At 39.1% G+C, this 22,608-nt stretch overlaps 1 protein-coding gene across 4 annotated transcripts in view; it reads right to left on the reverse strand.

Moving 5' to 3' along the window:
• The window catches only part of SH3KBP1 (SH3 domain containing kinase binding protein 1), a 240,223-nt gene that overhangs the window by 84,847 nt on the left and 132,768 nt on the right, over window positions 1-22,608 (reverse strand). For all 4 annotated transcript variants that reach the window (XM_075429147.1, XM_075429157.1, XM_075429163.1 and 1 more), the window contains one exon: window positions 14,565-14,761. In XM_075429147.1, the coding sequence (XP_075285262.1) occupies window positions 14,565-14,761 (197 nt within the window). The remainder of the gene's footprint in view (window positions 1-14,564; window positions 14,762-22,608) is intronic.

The raw sequence follows: 22,608 nt of genomic DNA on the forward strand, positions 1-22,608 counted from the left end.
CAGACGGGAAACAAAAGGCAGGATTTCATCACGGTGACCAGTGAGGTCCCTCAGGGATCTACATCCAGGCTCTTGTCTTCCACATGTTCACAGATGATCCAGAAAAGGGGAAAGACAGAAATTCAGTGCCGATAGAAGTAAAATTACACATTTGGAGGAAACACGCTAACTGTCGACAGAAGTGATGAGCTTTGAAACACATAGCTGTAAATACTTTGAAAGGAATAAAGTGCAATGGAAAGAGCTATCAAAATGCTGTATAAATCCATCCAACACCTAGATCATTGTGTGCAGTTCTCACCTCCTTTCCCCTTCACACACAACCTATCTCAGTCCCTAAAGGAACTGGAAAAGACAGAAAGGCACCAAGAATGATCAAACCTATGGAACAGACTCCTCATCCTGGAAAAAATGATACACGTGGGTGATTTAACCCAAGTTATAAAAATCAGGAGAGGCATTGGTAGGTAGGGAGGACTCACTCAGTATCTCTTCCAGTGGTAAAGAGCTATCAGACTAAATTAGCAGGTACCACATTCAAAACAAAGGGAGGTGACTCCTTCCCACAGCGTGTGATCCAGCTGAGTGGAACTCTTTCACAGGAGTTACACATGCTAAGATGTTACGTGCAATGAAAACATGACTACCCAATTCGATGAGTAAAAAAATCCACTAGGGTTATTAAACACAAAGTTTAAAACAAATAGAGGCTGTGAAGACCCACTGCAGGATGTTTTTTTGTGTGTTTACCCTGTTCTGATACCCTTCCCTAGGCTTCCAATATTCACCTCTGTTTGGACGCACGATCCCAGCCCAGGCACAGTTCTGATGTGAACTACAGATGTCTCAAGATCTTGCAGCTCCCTGGAAATCTCACTCTTTAACATACGGAGATGGAATATTGAACACGGTACAATTTGGAAAGCAAATCTAAATAAAGCAAGGTGACATAAAACCAAAGTGACAACACAAGGGATACTTCAAAGGATTACTCCAGCTCCTCTCTCCCTCCAAACATTATCACACAAAGTTTTTTAGATAAAAAGGAAGCAAATCCACAGGGAGAACAAAGATATATGGAGAAAATAATACTTCATGTAATAAGTCTTCAAAATTATAAAGCTGTAACTCCTACAGGTTAATTCAAATCCTCTGATCTGTAGGCCACTACAGAAATTTTCAATGGAGAAAATTCAGAGCTAAAGAATGCTTTATGGCATATGCAAGTCTGCTTTCCTGGGCCATCTTCTATAGTTCCCACAGAAGCAGAGAAACCCACTATGAGTCTGCAAGATTACAAAAAGCAAACACTGGATTCACAGTCAGCTATTGTAATGAAAATGACAAATCCAGAGTACAGAAATACATATTTCCATTTCCTGTTTAGCCATCTCAAACATCTTCTGACCTGTAAGATGGACTACACCTACCACAACACTACCAGTGAAGTGCTCATAACAACTTCCCAACCTCCTGAATAAATTTGACTCTGTCAAGCAGTCTGAAAAGGCTTGAACTGTCCCCAACTTTTTCTGAGAAAGTGCTATAGACTTAAGATGTCTTCAGATGCACAATCTTTTATTATTTCATTGTATGAATACACACTGTTCCCTCAGCGATTATACTGATGTTTATGCTGAGCTGTAACTGTTTATATCTTCCACATTCATGTAATTCGTATTTTTGTGTTAAAAGATGAGTTTCAAACCTTCATAGTGAGGAAGACACCTAATTAGAAAGACTGTTTCACAGATTCCTAACTCCCCATTTACAATGATGAAACATCTCTTCAGCAATTTCAGAACTGTTTAAATGGAAAATTACTTTAGTTTTTGTTTCCAGCTGTTAAGCTCCATTAAGAAATGACCTGAGCCAGCACCAAATGTCCCATCCAGCTATCCATGCACTAAAACTACCAGGTGTTTAGCAGACCACCAGCAGTCTACAAACCACAGATGAAGACTATCTTCATTAGTGTTATGCAAGTCACCAGAGAAATATGCACTATCTCAAATAAAATTCAAAGAAATAAGTAGGTAATATACGCAATGCCAATTTTTAACTTCTTGGATGGAAAAGGGGGTAGGAACAAAATCATGAATATGAACACTGAAACATCATTTTCATTAAAACTCTGGGTAGCCTGGAGAGCAGAAGAGTGCACATTTTGCTATTTACACCCTATTCTCCACAGTTAAACCTGTTCTGCCAGCAGGTGAGTTCAGACTCTAAAGCTGTTGTAACTTCATATTTTGACAAGTTCTTAAAATTTCAAATTATGGGCAGAGAGTGGAATAGAGAGGCTTTTTTCCACCTATGTGCTTGGATAGGCTGGACAGGAGAGAAACCTATGTGTCTTAACTTGCACACTTTAGAACATTCATAATTTCTGTAAAATTTGGAATCCTGACATTTGATGCTGTCAGGCTGTCAGTTTCAAACCATTAATGAACTAAAAATCTGCCTTCCTAAAAGCTTAATTGTGACAAAGAGAATGGAAGAGTTTAGATCAGGTAGATGCTGCTGAAACAAATGAAGCAAGCCATATTTGAATCACTGATGAGTAAAAACACTTTAGCAAATGAAATTTAAAAAAAAAGCAAATACAGGATGAAACCCACACAGCATGCTGCCAACTGCCTCATCTCAAAACACTGAAAACGTGCACATCAAAATGAGCTGTATGAACAACCTCATTTTCTTTCTTCCTCAAGCTGCAGATCTGCAATGCTAGAAAGTGCTTTCGTAAAGAAGGTAAGTATTTTTTTATGAGCAGATAATTCTTCTTTATTTATTTTTCATTTTCCCCTTTTACTGACTGTGGCTCACACAAATGTAAAAGATCGTGTTGCCTTGCACCTCTCCCCAGGAATTTTACCATTTGCAGGTTGCAGCTCACAATTAATTTCCATCTCCTCTAGGAAGAATTCTTTAGTCAGTCTGCACTGAGTGAATTAAATTTCTTCCTGCTTTCCCAGGAGAACCATGTCTGTCTAGATTGCAGTTGGTAACTAGCACGATCCAGATTGTACCATCCTGTTTACAAACTGCTGTTATGAAACCTCCCTCTTTTACAAAAATTAATGAACCTTACAACTGCTACATGGATCTCCACCTACTTTTGCAGCAGTAAGGAAAGCAGTGCGGCTACTGTAATTTCTCAAAAAAAAAAAAAATCTAGCAAAACAATAAGCAGGGAATGGCTTTTCTTTAACATCTTTCTTTTTAAAGTGCAACAATACTTCTTTGCTTTTTTTGTGAAATGTATGATGCTGACAACAAACTGCCAAGTACCTGTTCAATTATATTTTTCAAATTCAATGATTAAAAAGACTAAACCCATGCTGTTATGCAGATAGTCCCAGACTTACAGATAACAGCAAATACTTCTTCCGTTTTTGTATTATATTTCTTCTTTTCTCCTCAGATTATCTTTAATTTTCATTTTTTAGCGTTTCTTTTTCCCCCACCTTGAATCACTGAATTCAGGACAGAAGTTACTGAGGCAAACTGGGGAGATATTTTTACTTTAAACTCTGACAGAGAAAACTGCAGAGCAACAAGTGACAAAGCAAAATGCATTAGCATCTCCATCCAGTTCTCTTTCTACTGACTGGAATTTCATCTCTTTTCCTTTGAATGAAGCTCTGAAACTTGAAACACAAATGCAAAATGACTAATATCATGTGTTTCAGCTTTTCTTCTCAGCAAGGTACAGAGGCTGCTGCATAGCATAAGAAACTGTCAGCTGTACCTATGGAGGTCTGCTGCTCTTTGGGTGGCCAATGCGTGGCAAATAGCCCAGCGCCCAGCAGAAAGCAGGCACCAGCAGCCCCTACTTGGCCACCAGTCACTGTTGCATCAGGACGTCCTCCCCGGGCGCTGAGTCCTCTCTCCCCCTTCTTGGTTTTTATTGGGAAGTTTTTACGAAGCATTTAGTCAACTAACTGTAATAATATAAGCTCATGCCCATAGTATTTAAGCACTATTTTAGAAACACAAATTGCCACTGACCTCCTATAGAAACACATGCAACCAGGAGTTAAAAAGGCATTTTAGAAATTCACCTACAGACTTTTTATCCCACCGAGTGCCTGGCTGCTCTACGATCCTTTTGCACTACTCCTTTCCCCCTTTCTTTTTTTAAGGCAGAAAAAAAGAAAGACACATGGCACATTTTAAGAGAAAAAGCAACTTGGAAAACTTGTAGCTTCATTTCTGCACACAGCTGACCAACTTTAGCTGTGAAAAGCCAAAGCTGAGGGAAATTAACATTTTTCTACCAAGAGTCCCCAAAGTATCTGCAAATCATTAAACAGTTTACTTGGTGTTTCTCCATTCAGCTTTCTATAAAATTTTACAAGCATCGGTTGATGCCAGTTTTCCTTGCCGTTTCTTGAAGGAAAGGATCATTTCCATTTAGTTTTTATTATCCCAGTATCATTTTCTCCAAAAAACATTTGTATCAGTTTTCCTCATTTGTACAAAAGACTCCAAATGTCACCTCACTCAGAAGTGAAATTTTTCTGCCAAAAAGAAGTAATGCAGTTTTACGAGTGCATTTGGGAAGGAAAAGAAAGGCGGGGGTGATTTTTTGTTTAGTAAGCAAACATTTGAAAGAGCAACATATCCTGAAGACTGTGCAACTAGTCTTGCTTAACTGTAAAGTTGCATTATTCTTTAGAGTAATAAAATTGAAACCAAATCATATAGAAATAAAAACCATCTGTGTACGTTTAATGGCCAAACAGTTTGAAAGGAAAAAAACTTAAGCTAAACAGAGCCAGCACAGAATATGTTTTCACACAGAAGTAATCCCCTATTTTAATAGGGTTCTCTATAGCAAAAATGGACTTCAGGATCCCCAGCATTCTTTTTCTTTCCTTTTTACCTACCCAACATCTACAAAGTGTGCAGAAGAACCAAGGAAGCCTGCAGTTGAATTGAGTGCTCTACAGAATATATATATTACAATAGTTTTAAACAACCACAGAAAAAAACCCGAACTTATTGCAAAAGAAATACCTCCTCTCCCATTGTGAAGCCAAGCTGCCTTTCAGCAGCTCCAAGCGTCCAAGAGCAGCCCTGGAGTCCTGCCCCTTCCTTGCATGAGCTCAGCTTAGCTCGAGTCGGAGCCCAGCCCTGACACTGACTCACACTCTGGGCCATCCCGGGGAAACAAAGGTTCCACTTGTTTATTTCACAGGAAATCTGGAGCTTTTCCTACCTCTGCTTACTTGCAGTGAGAAGTTTCCTCTCCTTTCCCAAGCCAGCCTAGTCTCTGCTGGCTTCTTGAGACCGACAGCTAGGAAAGGCAATGTCAGTGAGGATGTACAGACTCCTTGTGAATAGCCCAGACAGAAAGTCTTGCAAATAACTCTACAGGAAAATGAGCTTATGACAAATTGTGAGTGTATTGGTCTTTCTGTTAAAAAAACAAACAAACAAACAAACAAACCCAAAAAAACACCAAACAAAAAACAAGCTGAAATTTCATTTATGCCTTTGTTTTAGCTTTTGTTTTTAAAGAAAGATGATCAAGAAACATCACTAAGACAACGCTCTGTTCCATGCAAATCTTATAAATTCTTAACACTGCCTCCTCACAAACATTCAACTTTAAAATGACTGAAAAAGGGTAGGGGAGAGAAACACATCACGGGCTTCTCAGACAATCTGGAAGAAATTAAAGATTTATAGTTAAGCAAGCCATAAGATACTATACACTCTCACTCCCGTTTGACCTTATACACTATTCAGTAAGCATTTACACACATTTCTACTGTGGACATACTTAGGTACACTGAACACACTCCTTATACACATACAGCCCATTCTTTACAGAGGCATTCTCACGGGACTGCCAACACAATTATGGGGACAAGAAAAAGAGCCTCTGAACTCATGCATTAAAAAGATAAAAGCAAAAAAAATGGTTCTCTAGTTCTGAGAACCTGCGTAAGGAAGGGCATGATAAACTTAGACAGTAAGTAGATTTTTAAAGGGGAGGACAACAAATTGTTCAACATGGTTCCTACAAAAAATAACAAGAAAAAACTTATTTTGCAGATCCAGGATATTACAATATCTTTTCTGCTACAACAGCAAAATACAATAACACAGGGAGGACAGACAATTTTCTTTACTGGATGCTTTTTTAAAGAACAGCCATACCCTGGGGATTATTTATATATAGTTGGTCCTAATCCAGTTGAAAGGCTTGGATCAGGTGATCTCCGAGATCCCCTTTGGCCTTATACTGAAAGCAAATCTCAACTGATCTGCATAGGGCTATCACTGCAATTACAAATCACCAGAAAAAATATCAGGATATTTAGAGCTTGGAAATGAGCAGGAGATGGTGGCTCACAGGAAAGGCAACATCTCTTGCAGCAACACTCCCTGTGCCTGCATCATGCTGCAGAACAGGTTCAGGAGTGATTCAGAGCAAGTCTGAAGGCCTATTGAGCCTGCAATCTCCTTCCTGAAGACTTCTGTTTTCCAGTCACAAATTATTTTAAAGTTATATTACAATGTGTCATTAATTTCAGTTCCAGAAAACACATAATTACTGGTATTAGTTTTAAGAGAGAAGAATAACCTGTAACACATTTATAATTTACACAATTTATGAGTATAAAGAAGTATAAGTACTACAGTCAGGTATGACTTTTTAAAAATAATTCTTGATTAGGGAAAATTAAAAAAGGAAACCCTTTCAGAAAAATTCCACAAACTAATGAAGCTAAATAGACAGCAAAAGATAAGCATATAAATTTTACTCTTGGTAATTTATAGGTTATATTCAGTTTGGTTTAAGTTCATCAGTCTTTATAACATCTCAGCAAGCACGAAAGTTATTATGTAATTTCCAGAGTCAGGTGGGTTATTTTATTTTTTTTGCATAACTGTAATTGCTCTTTTAATTTTCAAAGTTCATGTGTGCTAAGAATATCAAATGTCATTTCAGTAGAATTTTTATAATATTTTTAAAGTTTAAAAAACAACTCAGGTGTAACAATTAAAAATCAAAATTGTATTATCCAACAGAATACAAGTGGGGCAAGAAAAAAGAATTCATTTCACTTAGAAACACTAAGATAGAGTTTATGAAACTGTTTACTCCTAAAGCCTTGTTCACAAATTTAGTTCTTTTTAATATCAATTTATACTATTTAGATTTTACTTAGGTAGATTTTACTGCTATTATTAGACATACTATATTGTATTAATTCGTGAACCAGTTCTCTTGAAGCTCATCAGCAAAAAGTCAGCTTGCATGTCAGTAATGTTCAGTACTTTCTGAAGCATTTTCTCTGTATTGAATTTGAAACATGTGACAAATCTTTCCTAGAAATTCAGTTTTTGTCTCCATCAAGTATTTCTGGAACTCAGGAAAACAGCTTTATTTTAAAGTATTAAAGCACTGCATTTTGGGGTTTTAAACGGTTCTTCTTTTAGAATGCTTGGAAGGGTATAAGGCTTGGTAATGGTACACACTCAACTGAAATTTAGAAATTTACTGTGATTAGGGAGCTATCCATCATCAGGTGATCCAGAGCAACTTACAACGTATATTCTTTTATTATTTCCCTCTTATGAAAGAAAATTGCATTAGCTTAAACCTACATGTCCTGTTTTTCAGACTGAAGCATCCTAAGATTTCCTAATCAAAACCATGACTGAAAATCAGGAGTATTCCCTCCCAGAGAGCGCTCCTCCAAGAGAATGCATTCTGGCAGAAGCCCAGTGCTCTCCCTCGGGAGAACAGACCAGATTTTCCACATCACTTTTAGGAGTAACTTCTGGTACTATCAATACTTCTTCACTACTCTGTTTCTATTTTCAGATATTCTTCAAGTAGCTCAAGTTATGAACGTAAGTTGAAAATTGTTTTCATGTATATGCGTGATGTGTTTTTTTCATACAGACAAATTGTTTCTGATTAAAGACTAATAACATATATGTAAAGTCTTGTGGCACAGACAATGACTATCTTGCATTTATTTAGAATCCAATAGCTGCTTTATTGAAAACAAAAGCCTAAAAACTGTCACAACCAGCCCAAACCATTGTGTGGGCAACCTCCTCCACCAAGAAAGGCTAGTGCAAAGTGATGTGAAAGCTGAACCATGTCACCAATACCTGGACAACTGTTCAGGCAGCTTGAACATATTACAAACCAAACCGAGAAAACACGAAAGCACAGATATCTAATGGGAGAGCAGGGAAGGGCAGGAAGTATAGCGGAGATCAGGAGCCACCCTTCACTCATGTAGCACAGTTCAGTGACTCAGCAGAGACTCATTGCCAGCCAGGGTTATCAAATTTGTTCCTCTCTTTAATTTTCCATTTCCCGTTCTATTCCCTTGGTACCAAGTCCTGCTTTGAGTCAGCCTCCAGAAAAGGGCCATGCTGCTTTTTGACTGTCCCTCATTTCACGGGCCAGCCATATTTCTCCTACCCTTCCTTCTCATTGCTGTGAATTAGTTACTTCAGAAAGGGTAACAGCATTCTAGAGAACTTATTTATAATATCCACAGCACCCCATGAACATCAGCCACTATTTGCAAATGTGCTATTTTTTTGCACGATGAAAGAAACACATAAATCCTGTTTCCACACTGAACCCAAGGAATGGAAAGTTACACCAGCGAAGGAGTGAGCCCCCACTGCGGGCGGCCTTACTCTCACGACAGCTGCAGAAGGGGTCAGGGTCCTTTTTCCCCTGTAGCTTTCCTCGCAAGACACACTGCAATAAATGGTTAGGGCAGGGACGCCAGACTATGGCAGACAGCAACTTGAAAGCAAAACACAAATGCTGCTTGAACAGCTGAGTGCTTCCCTCTCTTCCTACACAGTCTGACACACTGCTGCTGCTTGCCACAACCGCTGCTACCATCACCGATGGCTGCCTCTGAGTAAGTGAAGGCCAGAAACCTGTGCTTTCAAGTGCAAAGCGCTACAGCAGAGAGCTGAGGCACACTCTTTGCCTCAGCAGGCGTTTTTAATAGCGTTCATATTCAGTACCAGGTGGTTTCGCTCGCATCCATCCTTTCATTATCTCAGTCTTTGGAACACTAACTTCACCATTTCTGTTAGGGGAGCAAGCGCCTCCAAAGGCATCAGAGGGGAAGAGTAAGCAGCAGCGAGCTACTTATCCTGCGATACAGAAGAGAGCACAGACCCACACGTGCAGCACCCACAGCCAGCGCTGGCCACGCAGCACGGGTGCCACTGGGCAGCGCTGGCAGGACTCGGGCCAGTCCAGAACCGCCAGGAGGGGCCTACAACTTGCACCTCTCAAAGACTTCTTTTTAAATGACAAATGAAAATTAAGGGGAAAAAACGTTTCCTACAAGCAACCAGGCAGGAACTGAAAGAACAGGTGTGGCAAGGATGTGACTGTCAGCACGATGCATTCACAGCAGTCTCTGGGTCCCTAGCTCAAAAGCTTAAAATAGAAACTCAGACCTCGCAGGCACTCAGTCTCAGAGTTCAGAAATTTCTATCTTATTGCAGAGGACAGGTAGACTTAATAATTGACATGAGCTTCTAGCCCTTACAGCTCTTGTGTCTACTTCCATTATTTCTTCTCCATTTCTCCTCTCCCAAACATACTAAATATATACAGAAATTAAAATTTCTGTATAAATTCAGTGTTTTGCAGTGAGAAGGATCCCTAAACACCAGTTAACTAGACCTTACAAGTTGCTGGATCTAGAGCCATGACAGCCTCCCCCTTTATATTAAATCATTACTGTGGCTCCAATATTCCCCAGTTTGAAGGCTGAGTATATAATTTACATTAAGTCCTGGCAAACACTAATGTGACCTCATCAAAGGCTGTTAATTAAATCTAGCTCTGCTCAAATTCACCACTGCTACCCAATTATGAAAGACTTGCCTGAAGAAAACTACAAATATATCTCAAATGGAAAATGTAAAAATTACTCTCAATTGTCTCTTCTGAAGTAAGGGCAGTTTTCAGAAGATAAAAATGGCTTCTTAAGACTTTTTATTTTATATTCACCTACAATGGCCTTCAGCATTTCCAGCTGAAGCCTCAACTCACTGACTAACCCAATACAGTTAACTCAGACTAAGGAATGTATTGGTTGAATTAATTTTCCTTTACTTTCATAGGTTTATTTTTAGATACAGCAGAGGAAAAAGTGATAGCTTGTTAGAACAACGGAAGCACTTACAGATCTTATTGGAAGCAAGTCTTACCTAGAAACTGAAGTTTTAGATCAGCTACTACAAAATTAAAAAGGAAAAAAGAAATAAGCACAAACACCTGTTTATAAACGTCTTGAAGCTACATGAGCAGAAGGAGGACATGTAAAACAGGCGTTTCTATTTGACCATAAAACTTGTATTACTTTAACAGCATTAGATCGAATTTTCTCAGGAGATACAACATGCCTATACACACACTGTACTACTTCTAAAAATTCACCTGGCAGCAAGTTACGTCTTCAGTCACATGCAGCATTGTGAATTAGTTCACTTGCACCTATTCATTAATGGGAATTTGACAGAGCCAAGTCTCAGGAATCTGGTTCAACTTCAACGTGGCCAGTAGTTGATTCACCAACGCAAACAGGCAAAGAAAAGGACTACAAAGCATATGTATTTCATTGTTTTATTTTTTTTAAAAAAAGCACAGCTCTGATGGTACTGCTCAAATTCAACTCCCACAACCGCATTATTAATTTCCCTAGGAAAATCTGCTTCTGTGATTTTTAGAACAAAGAACAGCAAAGCAATGAATTCTGCACATCAACAGAACCAATGGGGTTTCACACAATTCCTCACTTTTGCCGCTAGTTATGGAGTTTATTGCTCACCTTAAAAGACAAGGGCTGCTATATCCTACATTGTTACCTCTGGGCTAATACTTGGGAGAACATCAAACTGCCTGGTGATTTACAGGAGAGCCTAATGGTATCTGCTTCTACTCAAGGGGCAGCAATCCCTTCTGCCCTCATACTCCTGCCAATATTTGTGTAAAAGCCTTCTTAACTTAATGCCCCAATAACTCATATCACTTTGGCGTGAAATATGATCTAAACTTACGATTCATAAAATTGAAAACACATTAGAACACAAAGCAATAATGCCAATAAACTGAGACCCTGGTGGTTCTTCTGTAAATGGGACTGACATTCTCCATGAGAATCACCTTGTTCTAAATAATCCCATGTTACAAAATCCTCACAGTAATTTATTGATGCTTTAAAAAAAAATCAGTAGTTGTTCTGAAATATTTTAAATCAAAAATGTAACACTATAATTACAGTAATACATAAAATGTTTCACCAATAACTGCATCAAGAAGAAGCAACAGAAACAGTTTTAGGGTTGTCAAACTTCAGAAAGAATTAAAAAAAAAAGGCAGGAATTGAGGAAAGCTTTGTTTCTGTCTCTTCAAAAGCTTATGAGTTATTGAAAAACTGTGGCTACTTGTAGATGAAAAAAGGCACACACCACAGAAAAGAAACCCTTAAAAACTACATCACTACAGAAAAATTTGTACCAGTTTGGCACTCTGCATCATACGTTGCAACACTTTTGATCCAGTCTGCAGAGCTCTGAAGCTAAATATGACCTTGCTTGGAATGACAAACTAACACAGGATTGTCTCTCTCTCAGCCAGCATTAAATGGCAAAGAACACAACAATGACTAGGGAGGAATTTCTTGCAGGCAGAAGTACTTAGGAGGTTAATGTTTTGCAATCGTGACTGAATGTCATGTCAGTGAATCACATATTTTGTGCTATAAGTAGGCAAAAACTACAGTGCTGGAGCCTCTGAATGGGACTGCTCAAAGGTCAGCCATCCTGACCCTAGACAGGAAAAAAGCCATGACAGCAAAGAAGCATTGCTTTTAGTTATCTGCACACATGAAACACAGATAATGGATTGTGTTTACAAAAATGAAGCCGTTATTTTCCACTAACGATGCCAACTTTAGGAGAAATCTGAAGACATAGGAAGGAAAGTCTGTGGGTAGGATGGAAAATTTTAGAAATTTTCTGAAAATTCTGTACTTAATCTTTGACTGGGTAACAAACCTATTGACTTACGCTGCACAAATATTTCTTCTTTATGAAAAACAAGGGTAAGACATCTCATTATTATAAAGTGGTGTAAGACATCCCTTCAGGGAACGAAGGCCACTTCATAAGCACTTTGCAAACACTTCACATTAAAACAAGGGTCTCTAGATTTCAAGGGATATGTAACTTACTTTAACCAGTTCCCATTTGCAATCACCACTGCAAGATAGCTACAGTTACAGTAAACTGCAGACACAAGAAATCCTTCACGTGGCATTAACAGGGCCTTATCATTCGTAAATTCTAATCCGCCTGTATCAGACTTGGGAGAAGTGAATTTTTTGCAACACTCATATTCTGGTCAGTGCCTACATATGCATCATCCTCACTAATGAATGCTTATGTTACACACCAATTATAACTACTACTATAATGTAAATTATAGTAGTGTGTTTATCTTAGGTGATTTTCTTCCTGCACTGCGTACTTCCTTTACATACTTGTATACAGGAAATGAATAATTTAAAATCTACCTCTTGTACAACTGCGTTCTTAAAATACACATTCTCTGATGCTATAGGACTTTTTATGTCCTGAGTCCAAAAAAAAAGTGTAAGTACAGCCATGCATGAGTGTAAGCCTGCCTGCTGTCAGATGCTTCCTATATACAAATCAATTATTTTTACGTGGGACTTGTATGAACAAAATTGCAGGCAGCCATGAAATTGTAAAAAAAAAAATCCTCCAAAATGGTGTTAAAAAAAAATAAACATTTTATTAACCAAGTTCACATGCTGGTAAAACTCTTTTTCAGCATAATTACAAAGCTTTCATGAAGCCAAATCACACCTTAAACACTGGCAGGTTGTCAGGATCACAAATACAGCATGCTGCAGAAAGACGCCAGGATGACTCCATGCACAGCTGACTTCACTGCTCTCTATCCCATTCCCTGAATCTTGCAGGAGGGAGGTTCATTAGCTAGCCCTCGGTGAACACCACCAGGTGTGGCCTGTCCCTGTCTTGTATCCTGGGGTGGGGGCTTCTTTGATGAGGTGCCCTTGGAATATAGCTCAGCTGCTCCTGATCCTGCACTTTAACAAATCCCCGCACACGAGTCAATAAGCCCACCCAGAAACAGCAGGCAAATGGTATACCATGCAGGCTTTGAAGAAGTTAGCAACAGTCAAAGAGTAATACAGTCTAGGTTTTCCCTTTACTTAAGATTATCCCACCTCTTCACCACCCTCCTTATACAGAATCCAAATTGCAGTCTACTGTAAAATATTAAACATTTCTTCCTCAGCGTAACTAACTTTAGAAGTTTCCACCATGCCTCTTCAGGATCTCCCCTTCTGCTGTACCGCTATAACTCAGGGTGGACCTAGGGGTAGGTGCTGTGCTATAAATGAGGTCACTGAAATGATCTAGGTTTAAACAACAAAAGCTTTGTGGGCCAAAAAGACGTAATTCATGAAGCGCCTGGTTCCAGACAACTGGACAAGCACAACTGAATACATGAGAAGTTGCCACACCGGGGAACGAGAGCAGCTGCCCAGGAGCTTCTCAAAATCACCATGGGGTCAAAGAAAATGCATCACGTAACTATGCCCATAGCAGAACTGCAGGCTGTAGAAGCCTCCTAACACTTCTCAGTGTATCAGTAACCCTACGCAAATCTAACTGCTCACTTAAAGGATGAATTTCACAGATTTTTCTTTGGTTGTTACTTCATTATGAAACAATGTGCTTCTTTGTTTGTTTCCCTAATAAACGTACCTTAGAGTCATCAATACTTTTTTTTTTCTTCTTTTTTAGTTTTTTAAGTTTGCCTCCTCCAGTTTATTAGAAACCTTTCATTTTGCTTTCTAGTCTCTATTTCTGATCTACTTAGTCATAGCTTTTGAGGCTTTGGAACAAAGAGTGCTCTCTACAAAGACCGTCTGTTTCAGTTCTTCAAAAATGTAAATTTTTTTGCGAAGTGTTAATCTCAGGACAACAAAAAATAATGCTTTCCCTTTTACTAATACCTTTAAACAAAGCCAGGTGATTTTTGAAAGCATTTTAAAATCAGCAAATCCAGTACTAAGTTAAGGTATTTAGGTATTTACCAAAGCTTACTCTTTTTTTTTCAGCAAACTGATGACACAGTGACAGTATCTCCCTCTTAGTTTATACAAGAATTAGCTGCTTTTTTTTTTAATAACCATAAGGTGAGTAACTGCAAATCTGAAAAGCCTCTCCAGTCTTGTTCTCTAAACTAATATTTTCTTAGAAAAAAGGCCAATGGAAGTATGAACAGAGGAGTAAATCTTTAAGGAAAGTAATGATTCTTGCAGGCAGCTAACCTCACTGGAATTCACTTTCTGGTGTGCAGCAAAAGGAAGAAAAGCAGAATCTTGTCCACAGAAAGATTAGGAAATAACGAACATAAAGCTTCAAGTTCTGGCCAGTGACAGAATTTAGAACTTCAGGATGAAAACTTAACTTTAACGTACCTTATCCACTGGGAGAAAGTCATTTTCAACTTCTATTGACCTTGGTCGTAGCTTTATAGGTTTATCTTTGAAGATATCTCCAAAGCCAACCCCCTTCACCTTTTTGGGTTGGATTGTCGTGCCTCCATTGGCTCCTTCCGATTTTGTACTGCAAGAGTCACCACCATCACTCTCAGAGCCTGTAGCATCTTTTAGGCCTGTGAAATGGAGGGATGAAAGAAGGAATCTTAGTTGTGCAGCTCACTATTTTCAGATCAGGTTGTGACTGGAAACTGATCCCTCCCACCATCCTCTACAGGAAAACAAATCCACAAGAAACAGGTAGAGAAGATGTTTTCTGTGCCATGCGCTCATTTTTGAGTTTTAAAAATCACTTTATTTCATCACATTGGTGTACCAGTCAGAACTTACACCAATCCACAAAACGTGCATACTCCAGCATCAAAACTTCATGAATGAAGATGGCCATTCCCTGAGTACCAAGAAGATCCTTCTTCCTCAGACAAAAGTTATTTGGAAGAGAACTCAATAAATGAAAGAGTTAAATTCAGTTCTAGGGCAGCTATTGTATAAAGCCACTTAAAGCTAACAAGCAGTCAGACCAGATGCACTGTACCTTCAATCTGTGTGACTCATATCAAGCCAATTATGCAATTAGTATCTAAAGCTACATTACCTAACTGAGAAATATAAAGCTGAAAGCTGTTTAATCAAATTTGCAATCAAATAAGCTGCATAATACGTTCCCTGCTGAAAATTAAATCTCTCTGCAGCACAGACAGCCTCATAAGAAAAGCACCCATGCACACTATCCTCTAGGAATATAATAAATCAAAACTGACATTCTGATTTGCATTACTTCTCTCAGTGAATAGGAAAATTTTTGCGCTTATCTGAAAATATCTGCTGTTTGAATAGCAGAGGCCACAGATGCAATACGGTGATGCTTCAGCCACTTTGCAGAACGGTGCAGAATCAGGCCAGTCACTGGCAGCAAAAGTGACGCACTGAAGTTTCCTCCAATTGAAACAGTCCCCCAGATCATGTAAATCTTCCTACGTTACAGATGGACTTGACTATTTCCACAAAAAACACAGCAATTGCTGCTACTACAACACTAATTCTACCTAATAATAACAAACTCAAATCCTCACATTCCCCTCACGAGTATCTGTTGTGCCACAGATGTGGATCTTAGAAGTCAAAGAAAGAAAAATTTAAAGTAAGTTTATCTTCTTAATTATTTTTATATCAAGGTCCACAAAGCAATTGCAATGGATTTTCATCATAAGAGGCTGCCAGTACAGAAGAAAGATTCTTTAAAATCTAGACACCTAAAATCAAGTAGAGATTATATACAAATCTCTTTCCTTCTTCCCTTTGGTGAGCAAGTAATGTTACCCCAAATCATCTGTATTTCTGCCAAAAGGAAAGAAATGGCACTAGAATCAGGCAAAGTCTACCGGATCCCTATAAAAGGGCTGCAAGTTGTGGAACATATGCAGAGTTTTTATAAAGTCTTCATAATGCCTCAGTTTCTACAATTCTCTGATGTGTATCACCAGCAGAAACAGAATGAAGCAGTGCTCCTGAGATGAGCTGAAAGCATCTGAATATCATTTCCAGCCTACACTAGAACAACCCTTCAAAACCAAATAGAGGAACTACCCGAAGAAAAAATATTTTTATGAAATCAATAAAACTCTTCATGAATAAAATTTTTAATAGTAATAATTGAATCCTTTGTTTTACCTCCCCGACTCAGGTGATGGCTTTGGTTTTAACAGTCTCCATTCAACAACTCCCTGCCATGCAGCAGCTTGTTTTGAGGGAGACTTCTTGTCTTCCGGGCAATTCCAGAGCTCATGAAAGCAATAACCAGGGAATTCTAGCATTCACAGCAATCCTGCTCTGCGCTGTGGGTGGGGGGAGCAGGGTGGCTATCCATAGCAGTGCCATTCCATGATGCAGAGGCACTAAGAGATGTAAGACTAGATTAGTTCAGCCTGAGAGGTATAAATCTCTTCAGGCAGTAAATCAAAGTCACTGCCTCTTTCTTATTGCTACACTTTGTTGTGACTAGGCCAGTAACAGAAGAAGCTGTAAGTTCTACTAGCTGGGCCTTTCCCAGCTTTGCAAAAGGGCCCTAGCTAAGACAGAGGCTAGAAGCAACTTTCTTTAGTACTTCTAAATGCAAGGAGAAGGGTCACCAGACAACTATACTGAATTACAAATAATATTTCTGAGAATAAAATGTCCACAACTCAAAAAAAATCAAACAAATCACAGTGGTCATTGTCTCTTTGCTGAACAAAAGATCTTCTTAATATGGAATAGGAAAATCACCCTTTGGCAAAGGTTCCCTCTTTCATCCTTGCCAGAATCTCCTCAAACTACTCTGTGATGGAGGTAAGGAGCAATGCAGAGACCTCCCTCCACAAGTAACTAGATTTTAACTGAAGGGTTTCATGACCACTCTTAGCCACTTCCCGAGATGAATAGAAAAGCTATTTTTAAAATAGCTTTTCTGCATCACTAGTTGTGGGAGAAGAGGGCCTGACCTTGGCCAGTTGTTGGAAATAAAATATGGAAGTAATTATGGGAATTACTCAACAGGTCTCACATGGACTTCCAGATCTTTGAAGCCTGGATGAAAGACAGATCAGAAACCTCAAGGGGCTGCAGTAAGAATTAGGCTTTTGTTTCTTGGTCATCACTTGTTTTTCATTACGGCATCTTCATCTTTTATTACCATTCTTCTATGATGAGACATTACACCTTGTATCAGAAACCTCACCTCGGGCTTACAACAGATTTCCCTAGCATCACCCATCTGTGCTTGATGATAATCCAACAACCACTTCATTCTCAATGCTGTCACAGAGATTTCTCTCAGTATACAGTCCTCATAATAAAAGTAACATAGGAATTGAGTAACTTTTTGTTGTTGTTTAATGAGGACAGAACAGAATGAACTGATGCCTGTCTATACTAAACTGCATTTGAGTGACTGGATACAGAGGCCAACCTTACAAAGCTCCTTCAAAGTTAAAAGAATCCTTCCTGACCAATTGGGAAAATGACATCAATTTTATTTTTTGACTGACACAAGCTGAGGAGACCTCTGGACTTAAATAAATAAGAAAGAATAAAAGCCATGGCTTTTCCAAGAGCTAGTCTGCTCTTGCTCCTATCACTTCACAGCTGAGGGAAAGAGACAAAGGTGACAGAAGAGGATGACTATAAGCAGTAGAAACTGAGAACAAATTAGATAAAATGAAGATCTGCAGTAACATTAAGAAAAAACAATGCAGTGTTTTAAATACAACACAGTCCTGCAGAAAATGATCTAACATGCTCATATTCTTAAAGACGTGCTAAGGATACTCTTTCTTACCTTCCTCCCAAGGTACACGAGATACACACCTCTGATTTGTACAGATAAAGAATGTGCAAGCAAGAATTTGCAATACTATGTCCACCCCTGCCTGACAAATTCTCTCCTCATTTATTTTTTCATTGGGTTGTTCCCTGATAAATAATATACATCTATCTCAGCATATACATGTCAGCAATTCTCTCAGAGCAGTCCTGCCAAGTGCAGCTGCACTGGCCTCCCCAGCCCTGCCTACACAAGGAAGGGATGTCTGATGGCTGAGATGATCCCTCCTCTTAAAAACAGAAAACTGTCCCTCTTCCAGCCACCCTCCTTTTTTTTTTTTTTTCCCTTCATCTTTTCATGGCCTTTTTCACCACTACTGCAAACAGCTTAGTAGTGTAACAGAGCTGGGGGGACGATTTCCCCAAAAGACAAATGTAGCCCAGAATTTTCTGCAAGAAGAGATACTGTCAGCAGGGACGTCAGGTTGCTAAATGGGCATTAGAAACTAGAGAGCATCTCAGTTGGCAGAGTCTGCTGCTGACCAATACACCCACACAGTCTGAAACAGCTGAGGTAGAGCTACGAACTTAAGCACTAAGGCAAGGCCAGCAGCTCAGCAAACGGCTATCCTCAAAAGCACTAAGCACATCCTTTGCTTTTCTTTAAGTCTAGCTATTAAATACTTCAAATATAGCCAGGACAGGGTAAAATCTATGGTAATCAGGCCTCTCACTATTTCTTTAATTTTTAACAGCAGCTTTTCTAGAATCTGTCAGCTTTCTGTCAGCATTTAGAGAGATGACAAGCTATGTACATAACATCAACTAGGTGCTCACTAACGTGCCTACTATCACACCAGTTCTAACAGGAGGAAAATTTTTAAACTCTTTAAAATTTCTCAGGAAGGAGACAAGTCTTTTGGGGGTGTCATTTCCCATTTCTGGCTCTATAAGCAAAGACACTATTCTTTTAACTAGATTTATTGTTGCTGTATCACCTGTAGCACTACAAGGTAGAGCTCAAATCTGAGTGTTTGGTGCACTTTCACAGTAAGCTCACAGTAAGTCTGAACAAGGGCAGCATCAGCAGCAAGAAGTTAAAATTCCCAGGAGACAACCATTCCCAACTTTTGGGTGGGACAAGATATGGGACTACTGACATACAGCTATTCAAAAACACTCCGAGCTCTAAGATTTTCTATTGCTTCATGCTCCTTACAAATGTAAGATAATTGAGAATTCATGAAGATTAAATTCTCACAACACTATCTGGAGGAATTTCGCACTTCACACACATTTTTTCCTTTATGGGTATATAAGAGAGATTAGTTTTCTCAAGGTATTTCAAACACACCACACTCCTGCTATGCCTGTTACCGGTCTTTTGAGAGCAACATTCTGAAATGTACCAAAACAGATTAGCTCAAACAGGGATTAAAAAGAGACCGCAACGTCAAACTTAATTCACCAACAGCCCCAGAGGCTGCACTGGCATCAAACCAAGATTCTAAATCGGAAAGATATTTAGGGATGATAAAGGGCTGTGTAAACTAAAGCTGTTAAAACAAAAATAAACAGCTGCGACAAAATTAACTCTATTCAAAGCAGGAAACGAATTGTTTCTAAATAGCTTAAAATGGCAGGAAAAAAAGGGAATACATCGTGAGCTTTACAGAGCTTTCTATTTTGAGCTGTTATTTAGCAATTTAATTTTCATTCTTTATTGTGGATTGTTCTCTCTACAGAGGATTTATGGCACTGGACAAAAGACAGACAACTCTGATGATGTATAAGCCAACGATGCTCTGGCCCTCTACGCACTTCTCAGGCTAGCTCTGTTTAGTGATGTAAAGGTCAGCTGTTCAGAGGCACACACCTGAGACGATGCAAAGCATCTCCTGATTTGGTCTGGCAGCCAGGGAGAAACGCTGTTGACTGTGGTTAATAGAACAAAGAACTGTGTAAAAGGAGCTTATTGAGATATTTGCCTTTTACGGAAGGGAAGGAGAGTGAGGGGAAGTATGTCCTTTCCTTCTATTTAGAGAATGGCAGCGTGTAACACCCGAGTGACTGATCTGAATGACAAAGCATGTGAAGTTACAAATGGCAATTGCAGTAGATGAGACAGAAACTGTCCTTCTTCCTTTTCCTCACATGCTGGTGAAGACAGAACAAATGCCCACAGCCTGTGAGGTATTTATCTTGAGCTTGCTTTTTATCAAAGTCCTGTATTTTGCTGAAGCCATCCCCAACAACGTTCCAGAGTGCCATAAAAAAAGTCAAACCCAGAAAACGACATATGATTTTAAATATTACTGTAGAACAAAGCCATGTTAATCCTTCATAGTTTAAAGCTTAATAAATTCACACCTTCAAAAACCAAACTTATGCTTCTTTACCAAGAGTGGTTATACAAGAGGCTGAGGCAGACTATCTCAATATTAGCCATTATTTGTTATCCTCAGTTATATTCCTTGAAGAAATGTACCCGTGTAGTCTAAACATTTTGTCATTTCTTTTCAGCATATTCATTTTCCTTAGCACAACAGTTCTTGCCACATACGAAACAGCCCCAAGATTTTTAGGCTTGCACAAGAAATCATGCAGGGAAAAGGGGAGCGGTGTCCAGCACCACGTAGCAGCATGCATTCAGGGCAATGCAGCGCAAGCATCTTCTGCAGCATGAACACAGAGCCATCAATACGGAAGTTGGTGGCTTCACCTCATCCCCAGCCATTTCCCCGAGTACTGTAAGAGCGAATAGAAACAATCATTCATTCAGGAGCTCTACAACTGTACAACCATCGTCTTCATTTGGGAACTATTTTTTCACCACCCTTGTTCTCACAAAGTACAGGAACGTGTTATCACACGTGAAAGGATGGGTAAGAAACCACAGCCAAAAGGATTCTTTACCTGCCCCTCAGCAAAAACTGGTCCTCATGGAAAACCACTTGCTAGTGGGAGTCCGAATCAATAAAGGATTTAACCTGTTTCACCCCAGTCAACGTAACTCCACCCACCACCCCCAATCCCTCACCATCTGTACATTCGTTCTCCAGAAAACAGGATGCTTATTTTTTACCGTAAAAACCTCCCTCACCCAATTTTATCACTGTTTTTTCTCCAACGTTATTTTTCATTGTAGCAGCTGTGTATTTAATATTAAACAAGTTATAATAAGTTGAGATGAAATAAAAAATTGTAACTGTCTCTGTTCAGAACTGTTAAAATCCGCATGTAGGTTTCTCATTTACCTTCGCTCACATTCAGACACTCTTAAATGGGGTTAATAATCATCATAAATACTTTGACTATATTAGTTCTTTGAACTCTGACCACCCATTGTTCCGCAAGGACTAGGGGGAGGGTAAAACAAAAAAAAGAAGAAAAAAAATTGGTGGAGCAATAGAAAACACGATTAAGGTTACTCACGAATATTTCTGTTTCAACGATCCTGTCTCATCTTCTTCCATTATATCTAATATCTATTACTGACAGCATTGTGGATCCACATATAAGGAAAGAGAGGCAAATATTTGTCACATCAAGCACTGTATCTGCCCTGTTCCTCAGTTATAGCATCTTTGAATAAAAAGAAAGTGAAGGAAGAAAAAGAAATTAAACCAGTAAAAATAAAAAATCGAAAATCCAAGAAGCGTTTTCTGTGGAGGTGCAATAAAGTTGCAGGATGAGAGAAAAGAGGGCTGTGATCAACAAAACAACAATTAAGTAATTTTTTGTTGCTGTGGGTCCTTCTTCGCCCAGCATACACAGTAGCAAAAATTTTCTGACAGCAGGTTAATGAGTAGAATGCCAAAGGAGTTGGAATTATTGCTGAGCAGAGGCTGGCATACCTAATGACCAAAGAAGCCATGTCAGCGTATGAAGGCAAGGCCAAGTGTTTATGCAGGAGACAATCTTGCATATTTCAGTGGAAGGTATCTCTAGAAGCAGCTACAGACTAATTCAACAGCATTTAGCTGTTCTAGACGTTGGTTAAGAAAGAAAATTTCCTTTAAACACAGCAGTTGCGAAATTACTTTCAAAATAAAAGTATTTTAGCACCAAGCATATGTTTGTAAAGTAAAAGCTCTAAGCTTGCTTCAAAACTTGAGCAATGCTTCATGCAATGTGATACAGGTGAATCCAAGAACCCTTTGGGCATAACTAATCTAAAGCTATGAACTGACTCGAGCTTAATTTATGGAGAAATCAGAAAGCTGAAATTAGAGCAGCTGTGTGTTGTTATAAACAAATATCCCTAAACGAAAACAATTCTGTGAGATGTCTCCAAATGATTTTCACTGGAGACATAAGCACATGGGTATTTGCCTAAAATCCGGACCACAGATCAGATATGAAATGGAAGGAGCTGGCCAAGCCTCCAGCAGGCCTGCTCTGGAAGAACATGAGGATGCAGGAAGCGAGGGGCCAACAGACGTAGCAGGAAGAATAATGAACCCTCCTTTTTGTATGTTAGTTTAAGAGATAACGTCTCTGATACTATCAACAATGTCAACCTTCATTTTGTTTAAAACTTTCCCGGATTACCTGATTTTGCGTACTGCCTGGTTCAGTCCCAGTTCCAGCCCAGTAAGCAACAAATAGGCCACAAATGTAGCTGGACATCTGGCCTCCTGAGATGCAGTCTTACAGAGAA

The sequence above is a fragment of the Opisthocomus hoazin genome, chromosome 1 (genome assembly GCF_030867145.1).
Source record: "Opisthocomus hoazin isolate bOpiHoa1 chromosome 1, bOpiHoa1.hap1, whole genome shotgun sequence".
NCBI lineage: Eukaryota > Metazoa > Chordata > Aves > Opisthocomiformes > Opisthocomidae > Opisthocomus > Opisthocomus hoazin.